Consider the following 19,570-nt stretch of genomic DNA (forward strand, 5'->3'; position numbering starts at 1 on the left):
CTCCAAGTGAGCAAGGATGAGAGGATGAAGACATGCGTCTACCTGAGTGGGCGGAGCCACTGCATGAACGAGACGACCGGGGTGCGAACGAGAGCCGTAGGAAAGACGGCAAATACCAAATTAGCAAGCGCTTCAGATCTATTTCTGATGTTGTCATATGTCCGCTATCTATCGTCTAAAGTAAATATACCACGCGGTCACATGAGACACAAGATGGAGGTATTTGATTGGATGTATAAATACACAAACAAACAGCTTATTGTCTTTTATGATTAAAAGCAAAGAGTGCTCTTTGGGACGGGACAAGTTTAGTGTGTCCTAATTTAGAACAACTGTCAGTCTTATCAAAGGCTGACTTAGTGCTTTAAATATAATAAACTGTTGTAATTGTAGATGTTCATGCAAGCTGGAGGACGTTTTCCGCTGTAAGCGTTTGGTGTTAACAGCGTGCGTCTTGTAAGAAGGCATGGAGCTTTCCGCGGGGAACAAAGAGAATGTTCGCTAGATATCAAGGCGGCAGGCGCGTATGCTTTAATGCGCACCTGTGCACTCTACACCGCGTGTGTGCCTGCGAGATGAAACGCCGCTCCGTGTCGACAAAGGAATAGTACAAACGTCTACTTTTTCTTACTGTACATCCTCTCAATGGACAACAAAGCAAGTACACCTGGGTATGCTTTAGAGTAGTCCGTGTACAGCAGTGAAGGTTTACTTTTAAGTAACTTTTTGGATTGATTACCAGAGTACGAATTTAATTGGTTCTAAAATAGAACAGTTTGTATAGTGAAGCAAATATCTTCATAAGAACCTATGTAAATATGAATAATGGGTTCCAACTTCGACAAAAGTCATATTTTAGTGAAGGTTTGTCCACTTTGAACACAATATAAAGTTATATAGAGCAGGGGTTCCTAACCTTTTTGACCTCGGGCCCAACTTTTCCACTACACTGGGGCCCCACTCAAATATTAACACTGAATGAGTAACCTTACCCCTGGTTTTAAATGTATTCAATAATGGTAATTAACCTATATTTACAGTTTATAGGGGCGGCATGGCGTAGTGGGTAGAGCAACCGTGCCAGAAACCTGAGGGTTGCAGGTTCGCTCCCCGCCTCTTACCATCCAAAAATCGCTGCCGGTGTGTCCTTGGGCGGGACACTTCACACTTTTCCCCCGGTTCCACTCACACCGGTGAATTGAATGATGAATGATAGGTGGTGGTCGGAGGGGCCGTTGGCGCAAATTGCAGCCACGCTTCCGTCAGTCTACCCCAGGGCAGCTGTGGCTATGAAAGTAGCTTACCACCACCAGGTGTGAATGATTGATGGGTTCTACATGTAAAGCGACTTTGGGTACTTAGAAAAGCGCTATATAAATCCCAGTTATTATTATTATTATTTTTAGTTTAAACTGGATAAACCTTGATGTATGCAGTCCTCTCCAAGGTTTCTCATAGTCATTCACATCGACGTCCCACTGGGGTGAGTTTTTCCTTGCCCTTATGTGGGCTCTGTACCGAGGATGTCGTTGTGGCTTGTGCAGCCCTTTGAGACACTTGTGATTTAGGGCTATATAAATAAACATTGATTGATGATTGATTGATGTCAAATGATATGAAAGCATAGCATGTGTTAATCACAAAGGTTATTAACAAGGCTTAAGTTAGGTTGATTACAAAAATCAGTACTAATCAAAAGAAGGGTCTTATAAAAGCTGTCTGCAACGGAAAGGGAACTCACTGACGTCACATAAACCGGACGTGAAGGAAAGTGAAACACTCAATTTGCTTCTTTTTTTTTTATATGTATAAAGTTTTCTTTTTATTGAAAGATTGCACACATTTACATTCAAATTTACAGCATTTTTTTTTGCATTTTGTGTTGCATTTCCTGTACATTTTCACATTTTTGTTCAGTTCAGCTTATTTCGAACATGCATACGATACAATATAATGCATCACATATTTCCAGTTGTTTCAGTACAGCATGTCCGAAAAGGAGTAAGAAGAAGCAGAGCTTATTTAATCCTATCATATCATATCATATATCATAGCAGTTTTATCCCATTTCCTTGTTCTCTGTTTGTAACAGAACAGTGAATAGATAAACAATATACATAAATAATATACATCATGTTGAAAAGAAAAACAAAACAAACAAACCAACAGAGAACACACCGTTTTAAAGTATAATTTAAGATATAGTAGGGAGCATATTTTACCAAGTTTGCATAGTGTCGGTTAAAATCTGATCTAATTGGTTTCACATAGTCTGTCCACATTTGGTAAAATTGATCAGTTTCAACTCTTAGGCAATATCCCAGCAGGCACAAGACATGAAAACAACGTTGAGAACTTGTTGAATTGGGTCCTGACGTTGAGCAACTCAAACATAACGTTGAAACAACATGCTTTTTGATGACGTTTAATCAATGTTGGGTTCTGACGTTGAATTGACCATTAAATTTTGGTAATTTCCCAACCAATATTTCTCAACACAAATACAACGTTGAAACAACATGCTTTTTGACGACGTTTAATCAATGTGGATGGGTTCTGACGTTCATTTGACTATTGAATTTTGGTCATTTTCCAACCAATATTCTACCACACAAATGCAACGTTGAAACGACATGCTTTTTGAAGGCGTTTAATCAATGTTGGGTTCTAACGTTGATTTGACCATTGAATTTTGGTTATTTTCCAACCAATATTTTGCAACACAAATACAACGTTGAAACAACATGCTTTTTGACATTTAATCAATGTGGATGGGTTCTGACGTTCATTTGACCATTGAATTTTGGTAATTTTCCAACCAATATTCTACGACACAAATGCAACATTGAAACGACATGCTTTTTGACAACGTTTAATCAATGTTGGATTCTGACGTTGATTTGACCATTGAATTTTGGTCATTTTCCAACCAATATTTGCAACACAAATACAACGTTGAAACAACATGCTTTTTGACAACGTTTAATCAATGTTGGGTTCTAACGTTGATTTGACCATTGAATTTTGGTCATTTTCCAACCAATATTTTGCAACACAAATACAACGTTGAAACAACATGCTTTTTGACAACGTTTAATCAAAGATGGGTTCTGACTTTGATTTGACCATTGAATTTTGGTCATTTTCCAACCAATATTTTGCAACACAAATACAACGTTGAAACAACATGCTTTTTGACATTTAATCAATGTGGATGGGTTCTGACGTTCATTTGACCATTGAATTTTGGTCATTTTCCAACCAATATTCTACGACACAAATGCAACATCGAAACGACATGCTTTTTGACAACGTTTAATCAATGTTGGGTTTTGACTTTGATTTGACCATTGAATTTTGGTCATTTTCCAACCAATATTTGCAACACAAATACAACGTTGAAACAACATGCTTTTTGACAACGTTTAATCAATGTTGGGTTCTAACGTTGATTTGACCATTGAATTTTGGTCATTTTCCAACCAATATTTGCAACACAAATACAACGTTGAAACAACATGCTTTTTGACAACATTTAATCAATGTTGGGTTCTAACATTGATTTGACCATTGAATTTTGGTTATTTTCCAACCAATATTTTGCAACACAAATACAACGTTGAAACAACATGCTTTTTGACATTTAACCAATGTGGATGGGTTCTGACGTTCATTTGACCATTGAATTTTGGTCATTTTCCAGCCAATATTCTACGACACAAATGCAACATTGAAACGACATGCTTTTTGACAACGTTTAATCAATGTTGAGTTTTGACTTTGATTTGACCATTGAATTTTGGTCATTTTCCAACCAATATTTGCAACACAAATACAACGTTGAAACAACATGCTTTTTGACAACGTTTAATCAATGTTGGGTTCTAACGTTGATTTGACCATTGAATTTTGGTCATTTTCCAACCAATATTTTGCAACACAAATACAACGTTGAAACAACATGCTTTTTGACAACGTTTAATCAATGTGGGGTTCTAACGTTGATTTGACCATTGAATTTTGGTCATTTTCCAACCAATATTTTGCAACACAAATACAACGTTGAAACAACACACTTTTTGACGTTTAATCAATGTGGATTGGTTCTGACGTTGATTTGACCATTGAATTTTGGTCATTTTCCAACCAATATTTCTCAACACAAATACAACGTTGAAACGACATGCTTTTTGAGAACGTTTATTCAATGTCAGGTGGTGACTTTGATTTGACCTTTGAAATTTGGTAATTTCCCAACATCAACTTTGTCTCAATTTACAAATACCACTAATTTGCAACAATGTTTCCAAGTCAGTTTTAAAGGACATGTGCGTATAATCAGCGTTGCATCAATGTCTTGTGCCTGCTGGGATGATAGTTTTTCCGTAATTTAAATGTCATGTACAATGTTAGCCCACTCCTCGACTGTAGGTGTCTCCACCTTAAGCCATTTTCTCATATCAGCCTTCTTACATGCTGCCAGAAGTATTTGAAGCCATTTTCCGTCGTTGACGGTCCAGTTGTCATCGTCCAAATCACCCTGATACATAGATTCACAGTTGAAAGGGACCGTTACATAAAAAACATTTTGAATGAATTAATTTCTGTCCAGTAGAGTCTGATAATCAGGGCGTCCAAAAAGATATGAGTGTGATTGGCGCCATTGGTGCCACACAGTCTCCAATAGGTGTCTCTGTGGCCCAGGTGTGATTTCTGGATGGTCATGGTGAAATATCTCAGTCTTCTTCCAACAGAATTCTCGCCATCTATTCGATCCTGTCGCAGTCCACTGCAGGTGGAATTTTTTCTCCAATCTCTTCCTTTCAATCACCACATATGCTTCTTTTTCCCATTTTTGTTCGATATATTCAGTGTGAGCCTAGATGATCTCATCCCCTTGTAAAGTTTTGAAACAATTTTGTGGCAGGACCCGGATTCCAACAACCTGTAACGATTCTGAGTCCCCTCCTCCCATATTGTCTTTCAAATTTAGGCTGAAATAATGTCTGATCTGTAAAAGTCATCCTTTTCCAGGCCATGTTTTGTCCTCAGAGCTTCATCCATCCATCCATTCATCTTCATCCGTGTATCCAAGGTCGAGTCGCGGAGGCAGCAGCCTAAGCAGAGAAGCCCAGATTTCCCTCTCCCCAGCCATTTCGTAACCCAGTTCACTCTGCAATTTGCCATCTGCTGTGAGCACGGTTATTGGCATTCCCCGTACCTCATCCCCTTCTACATCTTTCCATCCTGCATTGTAGTCTGGCGAGCATAGGAAAATAAGGGGTCGAAGTCTGGCCGCGTAGTATTCCACTCCTCAATCAATTTGCCTTTATCAATAAAAAAAAAACATTCTAAAACTTTTACAAATTCAAATGGAAAAGGGAAGAAGGGACTTGAGAGGAAATAGCGTAATAGCAGCTTTTAGTTTTAGTGAAGAATAGGGATGGGAATCGTAAACTGGTTCTTGTTCAGAACCGGTTCCCAGTGTATCAATTCCTTGGAATCGCTTGCCATTTTGTCTCGCAGTTCTCTTAACGGTTCTTTTTAACGCAACGTGGGTAGTGACGTCAGCAACATGGCGTGTTCCCGGCAGGGAAAAGAACACCAAAGTTTGCCGTCATTTTACTAAAAAAAAGACAGCAGCAGCGCTACTTTTAAAGGGGAACTGCACTTTTCTTGGAATTTTGCCTATCATTCACAATCCCTATTAGAGACAAGAAGACAATTTTTTTTTTTTTTTTCCCGCTTTCTAACATATACAAATTGGCTCGTTCTAGGTGGCTAGCAATGCAGCTAACGGGTGCAATAATTTCTACCTCTAAATCACTCTAAAATGCATTCAAAAACTTCATTTACTCTCCGTAACCTGTATAATAATCAAACTGTAGCAATATTGTTAGTGTAAGAGCGAACACAGAGGAAGTCTTTTTTTTAAGCATACTAACAAACGGTATTAGTCGTAAAAGCTAACTACGGGAAGAAGTAAGCTAGCTTCTACGTCAGCACGAAACGCGTTACAGTTTGTAATGCACAACCTTGCGATCGAATACCAATCTGTACAGAGTGAAGAACATGAACCATCATATTACGGTATCTGTAAAGTATTAACCCACATTTCATGTTTTTATTGTACACAGCTAGCTCAACAGCGTATGTACTGTAGTTGTACGGTGATGTGCTGCATGTATTGTGACCAATAGTATAGTGACTTACTCGATGGCATACTTGCCAACCTTGAGACCTCCGATTTCGGGAGGTGTGTGGGGGGGGGGGGGGCGTGGTTAAGAGGGGAGGAGTATATTGACAGCTAGAATTCACCAAGTCAAGTATTTCATACATATACAGGTAAAAGCCAGTAAATTAGAATATTTTGAAAAACTTGATTTATTTCAGTAATTGCATTCAAAAGGTGTAACTTGTACATTATATTTATTCATTGCACACAGACTGATGCATTCAAATGTTTATTTCATTTAATTTTGATGATTTGAAGTGGCAACAAATGAAAATCCAAAATTCCGTGTGTCACAAAATTAGAATATTACTTAAGGCTAATACAAAAAAGGGATTTTTAGAAATGTTGGCCAACTGAAAAGTATGAAAATGAAAAATATGAGCATGTACAATACTCAAGACTTGGTTGGAGCTCCTTTTGCCTCAATTACTGCGTTAATGCGGCGTGGCATGGAGTCGATGAGTTTCTGGCACTGCTCAGGTGTTATGAGAGCCCAGGTTGCTCTGATAGTGGCCTTCAACTCTTCTGCGTTTTTGGGTCTGGCATTCTGCATCTTCCTTTTCACAATACCCCACAGATTTTCTATGGGGCTAAGGTCAGGGGAGTTGGCGGGCCAATTTAGAACAGAAATAACATGGTCCGTAAACCAGGCACGGGTAGATTTTGCGCTGTGTGCAGGCGCCAAGTCCTGTTGGAACTTGAAATCTCCATCTCCATAGAGCAGGTCAGCAGCAGGAAGCATGAAGTGCTCTAAAACTTGCTGGTAGACGGCTGCGTTGACCCTGGATCTCAGGAAACAGAGTGGACCGACACCAGCAGATGACATGGCACCCCAAACCATCACTGATGGTGGAAACTTTACACTAGACTTCATGCAACGTGGATCCTGTGCCTCTCCTGTCTTCCTCCAGACTCTGGGACCTCGATTTCCAAAGGAAATGCAAAATTTGCATGGTTGGGTGATGGTTTGGGGTGCCATGTCATCTGCTGGTGTCGGTCCACTCTGTTTCCTGAGATCCAGGGTCAACACAGCCGTCTACCAGCAAGTTTTAGAGCACTTCATGCTTCCTGCTGCTGACCTGCTCTATGGGGATGGAGATTTCAAGTTCCAACAGGACTTGGCGCCTGCACACAGCGCAAAATCTACCCGTGCCTGGTTTACGGACCATGGTATTTCTGTTCTAAATTGGCCCGCCAACTCCCCTGACCTTAGCCCCATAGAAAATCTGTGGGGTATTGTGAAAAGGAAGATGCAGAATGCCAGACCCAAAAATGCAGAAGAGTTGAAGGCCACTATCAGAGCAACCTGGGCTCTCATAACACCTGAGCAGTGCCAGAAACTCATCGACTCCATGCCACGCCGCATTAACGCAGTAATTGAGGCAAAAGGAGCTCCAACCAAGTATTGAGTATTGTACATGCTCATATTTTTCATTTTCATACTTTTCAGTTGGCCAACATTTCTAAAAATCCCTTTTTTGTATTAGCCTTAAGTAATATTCTAATTTTGTGACACACGGAATTTTGGATTTTCATTTGTTGCCACTTCAAATCATCAAAATTAAATGAAATAAACATTTGAATGCATCAGTCTGTGTGCAATGAATAAATATAATGTACAAGTTACACCTTTTGAATGCAATTACTGAAATAAATCAAGTTTTTCAAAATATTCTAATTTACTGGCTTTTACCTGTATATACATATATATATAAATATATATATATATATACATCCTGAAAATATGCAAACAAAACTCCGTTTAGATAATTGATACTTCAAACTTGCATAAATATAACATGAATATAACAAAACTTGGCTTCTGAGAGCTTCAAAATGTAATGATAAATAAATGATAAATGGGTTGTACTTGTATAGCGCTTTTCTACCTTCAAGGTACTCAAAGCGCTTTGACACTACTTCCACATTTACCCATTCACACACACATGAATAAAATGCTAAAATTGTTGATAAACAAGCAATTATTTTAATAATTAAATATGGTCATTTTAAATGAATTATTATGATAATTTAAAATGTATTATTTCAAATATGTTTATTTTAATGTACCGGTATAATTCTATGGCTGGATGTAATAAGGAGTCAGAAAAAATAAAAATAAAAATACAATTAATTTTGATGTTTTTAGCAAAATATAGTAAAAATGTATTTCGTTTTTTTTTTGGTTTTTTTAATTAATAAAAATATTTATTTTTAGGTAAGATAAACATAATAATACAATTTATCTCTAGTCTGGATGATTTAGTTATTGTCACCCTGTTGTCCTCCCGTCGTGAAAAAAAGGCTGTCCTAACTCATGGAGCTGGAGGGGGTGTGGCCTCCAGCTCCGGCTGAAAATCGGGAGAATTTCGGGAGAATATTTGTCCCGGGAGGTTTTCGGGTGAGGCGCTGAATTTCGGGAGTCTCCCGGAAAATTCGGGAGGGTTGGCAAGTATGCTCGATGGACAGTTGTCCGTTTGGTCCAGCTGGCTGGGGACTTTTCCAGTTGATTTGGGCTAGGGCTGGGCGATATGGCCTTTTATTAATATCTCGATATTTTCAGGCCATGTTACAATACACGATATATATCTCGATATTTTGCCTTAGCCTTGAATGAACACTTGATGTGTATAATCACACCAGTATGAACGATTCTATGTGTCTATATTAAAACATTCTTGTTCATACTGCATTAATATATGCTCATTTTAAACGTTCATGCAGAGAAGGAAATCACAACTAAGTCAGTTTACCAAAACTGTATGTATTAAACAGTTATTAAGCAGTGGCACAAACATTCATGTAGGGCTGGGCGATATATCGATATACTCGATATATCGCGGGTTTGTCTCTTTGTGCGATATAGAAAATGACTATATCGTGATATTCGAGTATACGTTCTCACGCAGTTGCTTTTAGCTGCGGGGCATTGAAGGGGAACATTATCACCAGACCTATGTAAGCGTCAATATACACCTTGATGTTGCAGAAAAAAGACCATATATTTTTTTAACCGATTTCCGAACTCTAAATGGGTGAATTTTGGCGAAATAAACGCCTTTCTAATATTCGCTCTCGGAGCGATGACGTCACAATGTGACGTCGCATCGGGAAGCAATCCGCCATTTTCTCAAACACTGAGTCAAATCAGCTCTGTTATTTTCCTTTTTTTCAACTGTTTTCCATACCTTGGAGACATCATGCCTCGTCGGTGTGTTGTCGGAGGGTGTAACAACACGAACAGGGACGGATTCAAGTTGCACCAGTGGCCCAAAGATGCGAAAGTGGCAAGAAATTGGACGTTTGTTCCGCACACTTTACCAACGAAAGCTATGCTACGACAGAGATGGCAAGAATGTGTGGATATCCTGCGACACTCAAAGCAGATGCATTTCCAACGATAAAGTCAAAGAAATCTGTCGCCAGACCCCCATTGAATCTGCCGGAGTGTGTGAGCAATTCAGGGACAAAGGACCTCGCTAGCACGGCAAGCAATGGCGGCAGTTTGTTCCCGCAGACGAGCGAGCTAAACCCCCTGGATGTCTTGGCTCACACCGTCCCTTATGCCACCGAAGATGATCAAGAGAAGAATATCGACCCTAGCTTCCCTGGCCTGCTGACATGAGGGTATGTCTCCAGAATATATTAATTGATGAAAACTGGGCTGTCTGCACTCTGAAAGTGCATGTTGTTGCCAAATGTATTTCATATGCTGTAAACCTAGTTCATTGTTGTTAGTTTCCTTTAATGCCAAACAAACACATACCAATCGTTGGTTAGAAGGCGATCGCCGAATTTGTCCTCTCTTTCTCCCGTGTCGCTGGCTGTCGTGTCGTTTTCGTCGGTTTCGCTTGCATACGGTTCAAACCGATATGGCTCAATAGCTTCAGTTTCTTCTTCAATTTCGTTTTCGCTACCTGCCTCCACACTACAACCATCCGTTTCAATACATGCGTAATCTGTTGAATCGCTTAAGCCGCTGAAATCTGATTCTGAATCCGAGCTAATGTCGCTATAGCTTGCTGTTCTTTCCGCCATGTTTGTTTGTGTTGGCTTCACTATGTGACGTCACAGGAAAATGGACGGGTGGTTAAAATCAGGCACTTTGAAGCTTTTTTTAGGGATATTGCGTGATGGGTAAAATTTTGAAAAAAACTTCGAAAAATATAATAAGCCACTGGGAACTGATTTTTAATGGTTTTAACAATTCTGAAATTGTGATAATGTTCCCCTTTAAACTGCATGCGTTTCTCACTCTTTCCTGTCTCTCCTTCGCACAGAGACTTTAAAACAAGCGCACCTTCTTACATACGTCACATATTGTCGTGCGTGCAACGTCACACGCTCCCGCGGAGCGAGAGGTAGCGACATGGTAACGTTAGCTGTGATGCTAACAGCTAACGGTGTGGTTTGAGTGGTAATACGAGAGAAAGAAGGTGCAAATCTGGTAACAAATGGAGGAATAATTAATTCCCAAGAAAAACAGCACGGGGTCCATCGTCTGACGGTGGTTTGGCTTCAAGCGGGAATATGTCTTTACAAGTCAACATGTCCGTTCGGTGCCACACCAACTAAATGCCGAAGCAACTATTTCCACATCAACACCGTAGGACAGTGGTTCTCAAATGGGGGTACGCGTACCCCTGGGGGTACTTGAAGGTATGCCAAGGGGTACTTGAGATTTTTTTTTAATATTCTAAAAATAGCAACAATTCAAAAATCCTTTATTAATATAAATAAAAACCTATCTTTTTTTCCAAATAGTTCAAGAAAGACAACTACAAATGAGCAATATTTTGCACTGTTATACAATTTAATAAATCAGAAACTGATGACATTAGTGCTGTATTTTACTTCTTTATCTCTTTTTTTCAACCAAAAATGCTTTGCTCTGATTAGGAGGTACTTGAATTAAAAAAAAATTCGCAGGGGGTACATCACTGAAAAAAGGTTGAGAACCACTGCCGTAGGACATATACTATTTGATATGCAGCTCATTTTTATGTGACACTTATTGAAATATCTTGTGTGTCATCATGCACAAAAGTGCACTTATAGCTTGTTTTAAAATGTCTCTGACAATCTTTCGGTTTTGGAAATGACATGAATGTTTGTGCCACTGCTTAATAACTGTTTAATAAATACAGTTTTGCTAAATTGTGATTTCCCTCTCTGCATGAAAGTTTAAAAGTAGCATATATTAATGCAGTATGAAGAAGAATGTTTTAATGTAGACACATAGAATCAACATACTGCTGATTATATGCATCAAGACTTCATTCAAGGCTAAGGCAAAATATCGAGATATATATCATGTATCGCGATATGGCCTAAAAATATCGAGATATTAAAAAAAGGCCATATCGCCCAGCCATACATTCATGTCATTTCAAAAACAGAAAGTGCAAGATTGTCAGATACATTTGAAAACAAGCTATGAGTGCACTTTTGTGCATGATGTCACTAAGATGACATATCAAAACAACACTAAATTAAAGTGCACTTTTTGTACAGAACACCACTACAATAGTTTAAAACAAATAAAGTGCACTTTTGTGCATGATGTCACACAAGATAGTTCAATAATTGTCAAATAAAAATGAGCTGCATAATAGGAAATCAAATAGTGTATGTCCTTCACTATGTGGTAGGTTCCTGCAGACGTTATCTCCTTCTGTTGTTGACTATTTTTTTTATATGGTGTTGATCTGGAAATGGTTGCGTGAGCATTTTGTTGGGTGGCACCGGCCGGAGATGTTGACATGCGGAGTTTCAGGCACTCTTCATTCTCTAGCGGGTGACTTTTCAAATGATGCTACAAATTAGCAGTGGTGCTTCTTTTTGTAGCAACGCTTTTGCCACATACTCGACATATTACGATTGTTTGTTCAACATCTTCCCGCTTGAAGCAAAACCAAGAAAAAAAAATATTGGGAATTAATTCTTCCTTCATTTGTTACCAGATTCGCACCTTTTCTCTCTCGTATTACCACTCGCACCGCTCCGCTGGCATCACAGCTAACGTTACCCATTCCGCTACCTGTCTGCTCGGCGAGGGCGTATGACGTTGCATGCGCGACAGTATGTGACGTATGTAACAAGGTGCGCTTGTTTTATGTCTCTGTGAGAAGGAGATACAAGGAAGAGTGAGGAACGCCTGTCGTGTAATGCCCGCAGCTAAAAGCAACTGAGTGAGAACGTATACTCGAATATCACGATATAGTCATTATCTATATCGCACAGAGACAAACCCGCCCAGCCCTAATTTGGGCCCTCCAATAACTCGGCATATAGCTTGGTTCAAAAGTTCCACATTTGCAGCGTGACCAAATCACACCGACCTCACTCTTTGGGCTTCCGTCTTTTGTGCTCGCTTCGATAAGCAGCAGTTCATCCTCTGTATATTCAGCTTCAAAAAGACAAGGTTGTGAATCCTCATTTATAGATGGAGAAATCTATATGGCTTTAATAAAGTATTTACTGTACACGTTTTATAGTGTTGCCCTTTAAGACGACATTACCAGCACTGTAAGGGATACGTCAGATTCCGGGGTCTAGTCGTCTGCTATAGTTACATGTTCAAGCATTAAGACAACGCTGCGGCGGCGGTGTCACATGACTGTGCTGGCCAATATTAGGCCACCCGACTGCCAGCTGTGGAGGGTCGACTAAGGTCGTCAGACAGGGGGTCAGCAGATGAGGAATGCTGACTCATCAGGAACGTGCCATTTGTTAGGATTTCGGGACTATACATAGGACATCACAGGAATGGACTTAATCCGTTCCAGGGTCAAACAGTTACTGTGGTCCATCCATCCATTTTCTACCGCTTATTCCCTTCGGGGTCGGGGGGCGGGGGGGTGCTGGAGCCTATCTCAGCTGCATTCGGGCGGAAGGCGGTGTACACCCTGGACAAGTCGCCACCTAATCGTGAAAAAAAAAAGTGTTAAGTGTACTGGCAGTTTTTTGTTAAGTACACATTTAACATGCAAGTGAAAACGTGAGAAGGCTGCGTCTGTCATGGTTTGGTTTTTTTGTGTTCATATTGTACTGAGCAGCCAGGAAGCTCCAGTCCTTATTCTGTGGTTATCGTCGCTACACTTTCCCTCTTTTGACACAGCTGCGTCACGCGCAAAACAGCTAAAGAAAAAGCGTAATCAGGGCAGAATATTTATTAAATTTTAAAAAAAATGCTAAATTCAATCTTCAATTCAATCATAGTTTAGATATGCTAAGCAGTTTGATTGATTACCTCGATGTGTGTGTCTCTTTAAGAAAAGAAAATGGGACCGATACAGCTGCTGTGTTGTGTTTATGAGGAAGTGCTTCTTCAGAGGAGTGGCGTCATCGATATTCGTCGCCATCATCAATTTAAACACACAGAAAAAAAGAAGAAAAGTCCAAAATTTGGGATAATTTTGTAAGGTAAATGTTTCTCTTTCGTTCGTTTCATTTTGTTTTCTGCACAGCTATTAATTTTTTTTTATATATATATAATTAGATTAGCAGTGTTGGGACTAACGCGTTCCAAAGGAACGCGTTACTGTAACGCCGTTAGTTTCTGCGGTAACTAGTAACGTAACGCGTTATTTTTTATATTCAGTAACTCAGTTACCGTTACTGCATGATGCGTTACTGCGTTATTTTACGTTATTTTTTATGTAGTATCGGCTAGAAACAAGATCTGAGTGTGTTTTATTGGAGCGCTGCGGCGGAAAAGAAAAGGCGTGCTTTCTGTGGGTGGGGGCGGGGGGACTCCCATACCGTAGTTGAGGGGCACAGGGGAGACGTTCCTCCAGGGCCTATGTACTATTTAAAATAGTTTTGTCAATTTGTTCTGGCCTGAAATAAATTGGCCCTTTGAAACTTTTCTTTGTCTTTGTGTTTCATATGTAGACCACGTTGCTTTCTGAATTCAGTGATGCAAATGCATGTCAAGTTGATCAACAGATTGTATTATTCTCCAGTGCAATAACAGTACTGAAATTAAGGCTAAAAGGGCATTAATGGGAGCCTTAAAAAGGGGGGAAAAAGAAGTAACTAAATAGTTACTTTTCACAGTAACGCATTACTTTTTGGTGTAAGTAACTGAGTTAGTAACTGAGTTACTTTTGAAATAAAGTAACTAGTAACTGTAACTAGTCACTGGTTTTCAGTAACTAACCCAACACTGTAGATTTGTTGATTTGATTTGCAGATCACATGTATTGATGTTTTTAATCCAGTAGATGGCGCCATTGAAACACCAACATGGTATCAGCAGTGTCAATACAGCTAGTGAGTATGCCACACACTCACCGAGGCGCCATTTTTCAAATAAAATAAACAAATAAATATAAAAATTAGCATAGTTATACAAGCACAAACAAATGCAACACTTTTGTGGAGATTTTGACAAAGTGGGGGGGTCTGGTTATGAATAATAAAACGTTAACATAAATACTATAATAGGTAATGACAAAAAAACTATGCTAGTTAATAACATAAAAAATACAATAAGTAATAACATTAAAAAAAACTAATAGTTCAAAACAGTTTCCGCACAAACAAATGGGATACTATATGTTTGTGGAGATTTTGACAATGTGGGGGGACTGGTTATAAAAAATAACCTGTTAATAACATAAAAACTATAACAGTTAATAACATAAAAACTATAGTTAGACAAAAAATTGCAGCACCAACGTTTGGGACAAAGTGAGGGGTTTATGACTAATAACACGTTAATAACATACAAATAGTTAATAACATAAAATCTATAACAGTTAATAACATAAAAACCTATAATAGTTAATAACATGAGAAATTTTAATAGTTAATGACATAAAAACTATAACAGTTAATAACATAAAAACTAGTAGTTTGACAAAAAATTGCAGCACAAACGTTTGGGACAATGTGAGGGGTTTATGATTAATAACATACAAAGTAATAGTTAATAACATAAAAACTATAATAGTTAACATGAAAAATTATAATAGTTAATAACATAAAAACTATAATAGTTAATAAAATAAAAACTATAATAGTTAACAAAGACTATAATAGTTAATAACATAAAAACTATAATAGTTAATTAAATAAAAACTATAATAGTTAATAACATAAAACCTATAGTTAGACAACAAATTGCAGCACAAACATTTGAGACAAAGTAATAGTTAATAACATAAAAACTATATTAGTTAATGACATAAAAACTATAATAGTTAACATAAAAACTATAATAGTTAATGACATAAAAACTAATAGTAAATGACATAAAAACTATAGTTAGACACAAAATTACAGCATAAACATTTGGGACAAAATGAGGGGTTTATGATTAATAACACGTTAATAACATACAAAGTAATAGTTAATTACATAAAAACTATAATAGACAACGAAAATTTGCAGCACAAATGTTTGGAATAAGTAGGGAGGTTTTGACAAAGGAGTGTGTGGGGGGGGGGTGTTATGAATCATTAAATATGAATAACATAAAAACTTTTATAAACAAAAAAAAAACGTTTTTAGCACAAATGTTTAGGACAAGTGGGGTGGTTTTGACCAGGTGGGGGGTTGGTTATGAATCATTAAATATTGATCCTATGACGGTTGGACAAAGAAAATTAGCAGCACGAATGTAGCACAAACAAATGGGTCAAGTTTGGGGAGATTATGACAAGGCGGGGGGGCTGGTTATGAATAATATAACAAAAATAATATAGTGGGGGGGGGGCTAGTCAGAAATTGTATTTTAGAATAATTTAAGAACTAACGACACAAATAAAAATGTTCACAGCACAAATCTGTGTTTTTAATATTTGTAATGACTGGCTACTATAGCTTTTATTTCTCTTCTTCCTAAAAAAAATAATCTTCTTTCTTTCTCTCCTGTCTTTCACTCTCTTGGTCCTCTGGAGAGCATTCCCACGGTCTGGTCCCGCTCACGTTTCACATGGGGATGCTCACTCCCTAAAACCTTCTTTACTTGCTGACCTCTGGTACGTTACGGACGTGGCGCAGAAGAAGTAGGTCGAGGACTTGCGACCCCCCGAGACAAGATAAGGAAGTTATCTGCAGAACGTGCAATTGTCTGACCGGTAGACGTTGCTGTGAGTCGGATGATATTGCCGCTGCTGAGCTTTGACTACTGAACATAGTTCGAGTCCCTTCCCGCCTATTTTTAGTGCTGGCCCTCGCAACAATGTCATGCGTAACTCGACGCCGTCTGTTAAGTCAGAGCTTGTTGAATGTCAGTTGCCAGAAGCAGAGACCCGGCCAGTCGGCTTCCCGTCCGCTCTCCCGCTGCCAGCCCCCCATGGAGTCTGAGGAACAACCGAGAGCGTCCTGCAGCCTCCTCGTGCCCGGATGGGGTTGCCCGGATGCGGACGAGGACGACAGCGAGGTGGTGATCGGCATCCGGCCCAAGTCCTCGCCTCTCCCGCGGAGAAAGAGCTCCGTCTCCGACGAGGACTCGGAACCGGACTCGCCGCCGCCGCCGCTCTCTGGCTCCAGGAGGGTGTCCTTCGCTGATGCCAAGGGTCTAAGTTTGGTGCAAGTGAAGGAGTTTGATTTGTGGGACGTGCCCAAGCCGCCGGGATTCCAGTCCCAAGAAGACGACAAAGCGGTTTCAGAGGACTACTTCCTGTGCCCTCTGACTTTTCACTCCCCGTTGTCTCCTGAGGATCTGCTGGTGAGGGTCCAGGAGCAGAAAATAGAGCTGGAGTCCCTGGAGCTGATCCCAGGAACGAGCACGTTGAAAGGGGTGGTGCGTGTCCTCAACGTGTCCTACCACAAGGCCGTGTACGTGCGGACTACCTTGGACCGCTGGGCCAGCCACTTCGACCTCCTTGCAGAGTACCTCCCCGCCCTTGACGACGACGACAACGCCCACACGGACCGCTTCGCTTTCAAGCTCACCCTGGTGCCGCCGTTCCAGGAGCAGGGGTCCCGCGTCGACTTTTGCCTGAGGTACGAGACCCCCGTGGGGACGTTCTGGGCCAACAACGGCAACAGGAACTATGCGCTGTTCTGCCAGCAGAGAGTGACGCAGAAAGACAATACGCAGAAGAAAAGCTGCCTGAAGACCATCTGGTGAGACTAGTGTGGATTATTGAAAGGTCAACATTACCCAGCGTTATGTAATCCATACCATACCACTAGGACACCTTGAAACGTCTCCTTCCTGCACTTGTTCTCTCCTAACAACTCACTTTGTGTTTTTTTTCGTGTCATTGACAGTCAAAACTTTGTGGGAAACTCCTCAGACACCCCATCGCAGGAAACACTGCTATCAGGTATTTCTTCACAGCTTCATAAGCGAGGGACAATTGTTTAGGTACCAATGCATTTATTTAAAAAACATTTCCTATTTATTTACTTTTTGCATTAGATGGGGCGACAGATGGAGAAAAAGCCGAGGAGGTCAAAGCCGTTCCACTTCCTGACGGTCGGACGGAGGAGGACGGAAAGAATTTACAGGTGCATAAAAAACTGGTACAGTTCAAACCTGAAAAAATTGAAAGCGGCACTTTATACATGTTCTACATTAACATGGGCCTATTGTACATTTGCAACATGTTAGGGGTCCCCAAACTGGGACGTTCACATTCTGGCCCGTGGGACATCGCAGGCTAATTTTTAAAGTTGAAACAATCCAAATGTGCTGCCATCTCATGGATGTTGTCAATATTGTTAGTCATTGACCATGAGCATTACATAGATAGATAGATAGTACTTATGATCTTTGGAGTGGATAGAAGCTATATTTAGGTACCAATTTAGACAACCCCAGCAGGCACAAGACATTGATACAACGTTGATTATATGCACATGTTCTTTAAAAGTGACTTTAAAACAACGTTGCAAAGTAGTTGTATTTGTAAATTGAGACAGTCTAACGTTGGATCCACGTTGTTGGTTGAAAAATGACCAAATTTCATTGGTTAAATCAAGGTCAGAACCCAACATTGATTAAACGTCGTCAGAAGGCATGTTGTTTTAATGTTGTATTTGTGTTTTAGAATATTGGTTGGGAAATTACCAAAATTCAATGGTCAAATGAACGTCAGAACCCAACATTGATTAAACGTTGTCAAAAGGGATGTTGTTTCAACGTTGTATTTATGTTGTAGAATTTTGGTTGGAAATGACCAAAGTCATTGGTCAAATCAACGTCACAACCTGACATTGAATAAACGTTGTTAAAAACCAAGTTGTTTCAACGTTGTATTTGTGTTGAAGAGTATTGGTTGGGATAATGACCGAAATTCAATGGTCAAATCAACATCAGAACCCAACATTGATTAAACGTCGTCAAAAGGCATGTTGTTTCAACGTTGTATTTATGTTGTAGAATTTTGGTTGGGAAATTACCAAAATTCAATGGTCAAATCAACGTCAGAACCCAACATTGATTAAACGTCGTCAGAAGGCATGTTGTATTTGTGTTGTAGAATATTGGTTGAGAAATGACCAAATTCAATGGTCAAATCAACATCACAACCTGACATTGAATAAACGTTGTTAAAAAGCATGTTGTTTCAACGTTGTATTTGGGTTGAATAATATTTGTTGGGAAAATGACCGAAATCCAATGGTCAAATCAACTTCAGAACCCAACATTGATTTAACGTCGTCAAAAGGCATGTTGTTTCAACATTGTATTCATGTTGTAGAACTTAAGTTGGGAAATGACCAAAATTCAGTGGTCAAATCAATGTCAGAACCCAACATTGATTAAACGTTGTCAAAAGGAATGTTGTTTCAACGTATTTATGTTGTAGAATATTGTTTGGGAAATGACCAAAATTCAACGGTCAAATCGTCACAACTGAACACAATTGAATAAACGTCGTCAAAAAGCATGTTTCAACGTTGTATTAGTGTTGTACAATATTGGTTGAGAAAATGACCGCATTTTAATGCAATTCAATATCAGGCTCTGACATTGACTTAACGTCGTCAAAAAATATGTTGTTTAACGTTATGTTTGAGTTGCTCAACGTCAGGACCTAATTCAACTAGTTCTCAACGTCTTGTGTCTGCTGGGATGTTTCCCACCCATGGTCCAAATATTCAAAAACCAACACAGAAAGTTAATACACAACCTGAACTATATGGTGATGATAAATAAATGTCTAAGCACCACGCAATCCAATATGACACCTTTTTAAATCCAATACAAAGCGTGACGGGTAAAATGCACAACACGCTCTCTCCACACTTCACGTGTTTGACGCATTTTAGCTGCTTGATTTTTATGATGGATTACGAAACTTTAAGGGGGAAGTAAACAAGGTTGCAGTGGTTCACATACTCTTGATATCCAATGTTTTGTCGTTTATA

The 19,570-nt window shown here is 39.4% G+C and overlaps 1 protein-coding gene across 3 annotated transcripts in view; it reads left to right on the top strand.

Moving 5' to 3' along the window:
- Positions 1 to 19,570, top strand: part of ppp1r3ab (protein phosphatase 1, regulatory subunit 3Ab) — a 28,699-nt gene that overhangs the window by 1,952 nt on the left and 7,177 nt on the right. The window contains exons 2-5 of one of the 3 annotated variants that reach the window (XM_061924882.1): positions 14,464 to 14,512; positions 16,144 to 17,317; positions 17,465 to 17,520; positions 17,616 to 17,704. In XM_061924882.1, coding sequence (XP_061780866.1) covers positions 16,428 to 17,317; positions 17,465 to 17,520; positions 17,616 to 17,704 — 1,035 coding nt within the window. In that variant the 5' untranslated portion in view covers positions 14,464 to 14,512; positions 16,144 to 16,427. The remainder of the gene's footprint in view (positions 1 to 14,463; positions 14,513 to 16,143; positions 17,318 to 17,464; positions 17,521 to 17,615; positions 17,705 to 19,570) is intronic. The other 2 variants (XM_061924883.1, XM_061924884.1) reach the window with 2 other exon arrangements.

The sequence above is a fragment of the Nerophis lumbriciformis genome, linkage group LG29 (assembly GCF_033978685.3).
Source record: "Nerophis lumbriciformis linkage group LG29, RoL_Nlum_v2.1, whole genome shotgun sequence".
NCBI classification, from domain to species: Eukaryota; Metazoa; Chordata; class Actinopteri; order Syngnathiformes; family Syngnathidae; genus Nerophis; species Nerophis lumbriciformis.